We start from the raw sequence: 7,013 nt of genomic DNA, 5'->3' as shown, positions 1-7,013 counted from the left end.
GATCTTGTGAGGTATCAAACAAGCGAGAACAACTCTGCTTAGTCAGCTGACTCCTCCCTAATCCCCTCCTGCTTTAATACTGGTACATTTACCTTCTAATACTTTATTTGGGAAAGGGTTACAGATGAGTAAGCTAAAATGACAGAAAACATTTTTGGTGATTCAAATTCAGACCAGAAATGTAAATTTATTTGACCTGCCCCCGAACCGCAAACCGCCAAAAACTTCACATCCTGACCCGCTTTTGCGGATCATTCGCAGGTAACCGACCCGATGAAGGACTCACTTTGAATAAACAGCACACCACTACCATCTATAATATTTTTTAAAACACAACACCATAGATATGGTAAGGCCATTCAATACGCACTAAACATTTTTGCACTAGAAGAGGCAGCCGTTCCGGATTATTCTACTGTTGGTGATGTCCGGAACTCTGGGTCCTTATATACTGTTACAACAGGGGAAACAGTCTGTGTACTGCTATCAGAAACTGTACAGGCTGTTGAGAAAGCCCCAGAAGCAATGACCTTGGTGAGGAGACTTAGCGTGGCTGAAATGTTTTGATTAACAGTCACCTGTTCCATTTGAAACTGCTCATTACTGTTCCTCTGCATCATAATTCGTGCAAGCTCACCAACCTGGTTTGTCAGTCGACCTATCTGATTTGCCAGTAGAGCAACCTGGTTACAAAGCTCGGATAAACCTGTATTGGTAACCTGGCTCCCTTCACTTACATGGCTAATAACAGTCCCATTAGTTTCACCAGAATATACACAATGGTGTGCTTCTTTCTCATCCTGCAAAGCTTCATCCAGCAGCGGAGGGTGTCCCTGTTCCATGTGCTGATCCTGTGAAAGCGAACAGGGTGCCAATGAAAAGGGAGGGCCCACAATCATTGGAGTAAAATCCTCCAAAAGAGAAGATTCGTGGGGCTGGACAATTATAATTGGTCCAGTGTGACTTTCTTCAACTTTATCTGGCTCATCATCAGCTGGAATTTCTACAAACACTGTGAACAGCAAAAGAAAGAATGAATGAACAAACCTACAGTGGTAATGGAACTGTGAAAAACAAGACACTACATAGCAACATAAATGAAAATAGCTACTTTAAACATTATTAAGATAAATTAGTGCAGATAATTCATTTCTATTCACTAATAATCGATTGGCTGAAGTAAGTAAATGATCTAATTACTTGGGCTATTTATTTTCCACGATCGCGGAATCACAGATGGAATCGTGGAATTAGGCACTGGGAATGGAACTGGCATTTTGGGAATGGAATTCTTTGGAATGGATTGCTTTGAAAACTACACTACCCAGAAGCCCAGCAATGACGCTTGTATAAAAGGTTATTGTATGTTTATTTTAATCATTGGATAATGAGAAAAGGTGGTTTTGTGGGCATTAGGCTGTTCTCTGTTGTGGTGCTGCCTGTGTGACGTGGGAGTCGAGTTGTTTAAAAAAGCAACTAGCTGTTTTGTGATTCTGTGGAATCATATTGGAGTTAAATACAGAAAAGTGAAAAGTACCTGGAAAAAACATCACCCACTCAACACAAGGAAACAGCACAGTGTTTGAGGTGAAACCTTTAGTTTTATAATGTCTTATTATTTTGACTTTATCATTAACTCCTTAATAATACTACGTACTCAGAGTGATTTTTTGGTTTTTTTACTCGTGTTGCTATAACATGGCTCTCTCTCGATAGTAAGAACAGTAAATGGTGAAAATTGTAGATTGAACAACGTGTGGACCATGAAATATTTATTTATTTTACCAGCTGTACCGAACACAAAAAAACAAAATGTGTTTATTGCGCAATGAATGTGTGTCAGTAGTTAAGGAATACAATATGAGAAGGCATTTTGAAAATAAACAAGGAGCTTTTGGAAATATATATCCAGAGGACACAGCAGTTAGAAGCTCAAAAGTAGAAGCGCTGATCTCTTCTTAGCAGTTGTACTATTAATATTTCACATTTATTTTAAAATGTTAAAATGTCATGATACTCTGTTAAATTCTCACACTGTTCTATCATTAAAGTACTATTCATATGGTAAAATGTGTAAGTCTTGTTCAATATATGAACATTAAGTTATATAATATTTATTATTGCTTAAAAAATGTGCAGAGTAAAATACTCTGGCCCGTCTACTCCTAACTTTTTTCCAATCTGGCCCCCTTAAAAAACTAGTTGAAGAGCCCTGCTCTAACTAAGGCAACTCTGTCTGTCCAGGGTATACGAGAAACACATGCAAGCAATTTTACAGCAAGTACAGAATAAACCAGTCTGCGTTGTTGCAGATGAAACTACAGATGGGAGAGATAAGTGTCCTGGACAATATCAGCAGCAATAAGCTGTTTTTTTTCAAAACACCTTTATTTGTTGACTGACCTACAGTACATTGTTAATAGTTGACTACTTTAAGAAAATTTTTTCCTGAAAACTACAGTAGCTCAGGGACTTAAATAAAAAAAATGAATAAATAGATTTTTTATGTAAAAATGTTATTTATGTTCAAAATACGTTGTTAATGCTTAATAAATTGGTAAAAATGGAAAAAAAACGTAATTCGTCATTTTGAAAAACGTAATTTGCCATTCCCAGAATGGAAAATCTGTAGCCCTAAATTACTGTGTGAGCAATTAAGTGTCATTACATGTATTCATAATAACCTGGATTAATATCACATTGACCCTTTCATAACATTACAGGCAAATCTATTCCAATTGTTACTGTATAAACATTTATTTCAAGTACCTTCTGCAGGCTCCTTTTTAGGGTGTATCCGTTCAGATTCAAACCCTCCCATCTCTGTGTTTAAATGAGAAAACAAAAGCGCCATTACTCTTTTCTCAATAGAAGTCAGTACCTCATATTTCGATATTCCTCTGAAATTCTTCCTGTTCCTCATTATAGAGACAGTCCTCTAAGGTCTTCCCATTGTGTTTTTATGTAATTTTTAGTTCTACGGAGCGTTGACATAGAATTAATTGTATTTGTAATTTCCAGCCAGAGTTTTGACTTTTCTAAGTTATATAAAGTTGTACTGCCAAAAGGAGCACTGTAATGCTTTGTTACTTCTGTGACAAATACATCCCACTCAAAATCAGAGAACATTTGCTTTCTTCGCTTGGGCTCTCCGCCCATTGTTTTGTCTGATTCTGCTTTGATTGTGTCCTCTGTTAGAAAAAAAAGGTACTTTAGGTATTCTGTAAAATTGTATTAAACAACTGATTTGCAGGGTAATAGTATATCTTCAAAAATCATATAAAAAGGATGATAGGATGACTTCAATATTTACATAGGCTGCTAAACTAAATTATATCAATTATGCCTGCTGTTTGCAATTAATAATTTCCAAAATAATTTACTAGGGTACTGTGTATATTGCCTAATGTACTAGTATTGTGATCTATTCTCAGTGGAACATGTAGACTTAGAAAATGATTCCGTACCATCAGCCAATACAATACTCTCTAATAGACGGTAGATGCCCGCTGGAATGTCTGAGCACCAGCTGTGAATCAAATTTAAAAACAATCCGCTTAAATGCTGGCTTTTTCTTTTTGACTTGCTGTATTTTTCAACGTAGTTCACATCTATTGGACAGTAAATCCTAAACAAAGACACATCAGCCAATCAATACTTTGCATTGACAAAAGCAACCAATCCTGTACCTGCAACTGCCGAGAGCCAATCAGACTGTATGCTCGACTGGAGCACAGACACAGCATCTTTCAACAACAACAAAGCAAGACTGCGGACAGTTCAGTAATATTGCTCAATTCATACAGATTCCGGTTAGAAAAGGTCTGGCTGAGGTAGAAACATGGTGAGTCAGGAGGCATTTTCGAGTGGTATTTAATGAGAGATTGTATTGGTAATTCAGATTCCATCATACACGGACTGTTAAATAGTTACTCCATGATTATAAACATGGGTTTAAAACCCTAACAGGTTAATAAAGAATAATAATCAATTTAGTAAATAAATTATATCATCCTTGTTTTTTTTTTGTTTTTTTTAAATGGTCGGGACTGTTTTCTTAGAACATTTTTACTCAGCGGAAAAAGACCTAATGAGTCAGTACAAGTTCAAGGTAAATCTAGGTTTTCAGGTGTTTTTTTTAAAGAAAACAATGGTAAAAATAATGTTCTAATAGCGATAGTGCCCTCTCGATGGCAGCTCTACTATGTGACAGTTGACCTTGATTTTCGTTAGCACTCTCGCCTTCGGCTCGGGACGCATAACTCCCATCACAGTCAACTATCACACGGTAGAGCCGTCATCAATGGGCGCTATCGCTTAATTACAGTACGTGTTGAAATAAAAAATGTAAATCACCTTCTGCAAATTCCTTTTGTGTGTTTGACTCTGCAGATTCGTCAAGAACAGGGAGGCACTCAGGATACACAATGGCTACAACTCTTCTTTCAATAATGTTCATCTCCACATTAGCTGTTTTAACTTTTGGGTTCGTCTTCAGATTTAACAGACAGGCAGACCGCCTTTTGAGGTCATCCCATCTGTGTTTTACTTGTTTTTCACTTCGTCTGATGGCAGACACAGAATTGACTTTATCTGTTATTTGACTCCAGATTCTTGTCCTTTCGCTTAAGCACGTAACTGATCTTTCCTCTCCAAAGAGTGCTTTGTAATTGTTTGATACTTCTGTCACAAGTGTATCTAACTCAAAATCAGAGAATTTACAAGTTCTTCTTTTCTGGACTCCTTCCAGGGTTTCATCCGATTCCGATTCGCTTCTGTTCTCTGTTTAAAAAGAGTTGCAGAAAGAATCTGATAATGCACCACACTTTAAATTACACCATAAATGCTGTGTTCTGTTACTTTACATACCAGTAAACAAATGTCCAATAAACTAACTACAAAACAATTGTCTCACAAATCTGTAACTTCTGCAAATAAAACACAATATGAGCCATCAGCACCATGAAAAGTATTAAGGCTATAGAACAACGCAAACTCAAATGCACATAATAAGGCTGTAATTCCTTCAAGAGTTTCTGACATAAACTAGGTAAAAAAAAAATGGCCCAGGAGAGATTATAAAAATTACTGCATGGGGTAGTTTTTAAAAACAATTATTGTAGAAGCCAGTAGCACCTGTGTTTTCTCTGCAAACTGCAGCCAGGATACTTGATTCTCACACACACACCCATATGATATTGCAGTCAAAATAGTCACACAAGATTCAACATAATCCATGTATTTAATTATATTGCTCATATAAAGTTAATCAAAGACAAAAAGTGGTTTGGAGAGACAGAACCTATGTGCATACAATAGACTAGGTTTCCATCAAAACTACTTTAGCAAACAAACGTTGAAATTTACAGTAAAGGGCTTTTAAATAGATTCTTTTTAATCAACTAGCACGATCAGCCGAATACCAGCATTCACTAGAGCCGATCACAGCAGGAATTGTCCTTAAATTATAGCCCAAAGGAGTTAAAAGGGCGCATGATTACATTTACTTAGTTTAGCTCTCAATATCAATTTTCTGGGGATGCCAGAATGGTAACCTATCATGAGATTTGCATTATACAATTATTGAAATATTGATTTTTTTTTTTTTTTTTTTCCATATGATAATGCAAATGTTACTTTCTTTTTTTAACGACTTTCGGGTGAGACGTTGTAAGTGACTCAGCAGCTGATTCATTGTTCACACACCCTAGTCTCGTATCTTGTAAGCGCTTTGTGATGGTGGTTCACTATTAAAGGCGCTATATAAAAATAAAGATTATTTTTATTATTAAACCAAGCTGTAATTTGTAATTTGATATGATACATTACATTTAGAGCACCAATTAAAGATGCATTTTAGATTGTAAATGCCAGTTAAAAATGCTTCCAAAATTACAAAGTATTCTGTCCTCAAATCTGGACAATGGCACTAAAGTAACCCGGTTGTGCAGAAACGTATTCAAAACAACGGGTTTTGCTTACCCCATTCTATGTCATAATGTGGAACGGCTGTTGTTGTATTACCAGCAGGATACGGGTATTCTTCCACAGCACAGCTAACATCATAACTCGCATAGGTCTTGTTTAATCTGCGATCATTATTCCTTTTAGTTTTCTTCAGTTCTTCAAAGACGGCATTAACACCCGGGAGCGTACCCTGCTTGACTATTCTCCTAGCAAGAACCCTTTTCAGGTCATCCCATCGGTGTCTTACTTGTTTTCTGCTTCGCCTAACGTTTGACACAGAATTCACTTTATGTGTAATTTCTGTCCAGAATGCAGATCGTTCTGTGGAAGTCGTGTCTGACTTGCCTTTTCCGAAAAGTTTATGATAATAATTTGTCACTCCTGTGAGAAGTATATCCAACTCATAAAAGGAGAATTTACTGGTTTTTTTCTTGCTTTTACTACTCATTGTGTTTAGCAAAAATGTGCTTACTAGCAGGTACAATAGACCGGTCGTGATCGGTGTATGATTTGCACACGGCGGAAATGCCGTATTCTTACATTTAACTAATAAGTAAAAATACAAGCAACTGCAACCATGTATTTACTTTCTCTTAAACATTACTGTTAAAATATGTGTAAAACGACGGAAAAGACCTCACTATCTGCCTGCGTTCTGAAGCTCCGCCCAAATAATGACGTCCAGCCGCAAGAAAGAACGGAGAAACAGCAGTGAAACACTGCACCTCCGGCAGATCTTTCGTCTACAACTGGGGTGCAGAGCACGTGATTTTTAGTACTGCAAGGGCCCTCCGTGCATTTCAGTGGAACCTGGTGATACTAAAATGTATTAATTTATTTATTTGTTTTTAATATCTATAATATCTAATATCTATTTAATATTTAATCTCATCTTAATAAGTTTTTATTAATTGTAATTGAAAATTATGAATTATAATGTGTTCAATTATAGGGTGACTAATGTGAACTCAGCTGGATGTAAGATCTAAATAATATACCGAAATACATAAATAAATTTGACTACAAAAATTACATTTTATATATAT

At 36.3% G+C, this 7,013-nt stretch overlaps 1 protein-coding gene across 1 annotated transcript; it reads right to left on the bottom strand.

The window, feature by feature from the left end:
* Window positions 1-407: 407 nt before the first annotated feature.
* Window positions 408-6,588, bottom strand: LOC121315606. The gene is made up of 4 exons (XM_041249883.1): window positions 5,983-6,588; window positions 4,357-4,782; window positions 2,770-2,823; window positions 408-1,012 (listed from the first exon to the last, which is right to left on the bottom strand). Exons 1-4 carry the CDS (start codon window positions 6,413-6,415, stop codon window positions 408-410), a joined length of 1,518 nt encoding a protein of 505 aa, XP_041105817.1. The 5' UTR covers window positions 6,416-6,588.
* Window positions 6,589-7,013: the final 425 nt, after the last annotated feature.

The sequence above is a fragment of the Polyodon spathula genome, chromosome 1 (genome assembly GCF_017654505.1).
Source record: "Polyodon spathula isolate WHYD16114869_AA chromosome 1, ASM1765450v1, whole genome shotgun sequence".
NCBI lineage: Eukaryota > Metazoa > Chordata > Actinopteri > Acipenseriformes > Polyodontidae > Polyodon > Polyodon spathula.
Note: the sequence above shows the minus strand (reverse complement) of the source record. Positions and strands in the feature narration are given on the sequence as shown.

Excerpts from the sequence above, each read along its gene's own strand:
- LOC121315606 (XM_041249883.1), bottom strand. The coding sequence starts at position 6,415 with ATGAGTAGTAAAAGCAAGAAAAAAACCAGTAAATTCTCCTTTTATGAG. Across the intron at positions 4,783-5,982 it reads ACATTATGACATAGAATGGG|AGAACAGAAGCGAATCGGAA; the intron begins GTAAGCAAAACC and ends CTTTTTAAACAG. Across the intron at positions 2,824-4,356 it reads ACAAAAGGAATTTGCAGAAG|AGATGGGAGGGTTTGAATCT; the intron begins GTGATTTACATT and ends ATTTAAACACAG.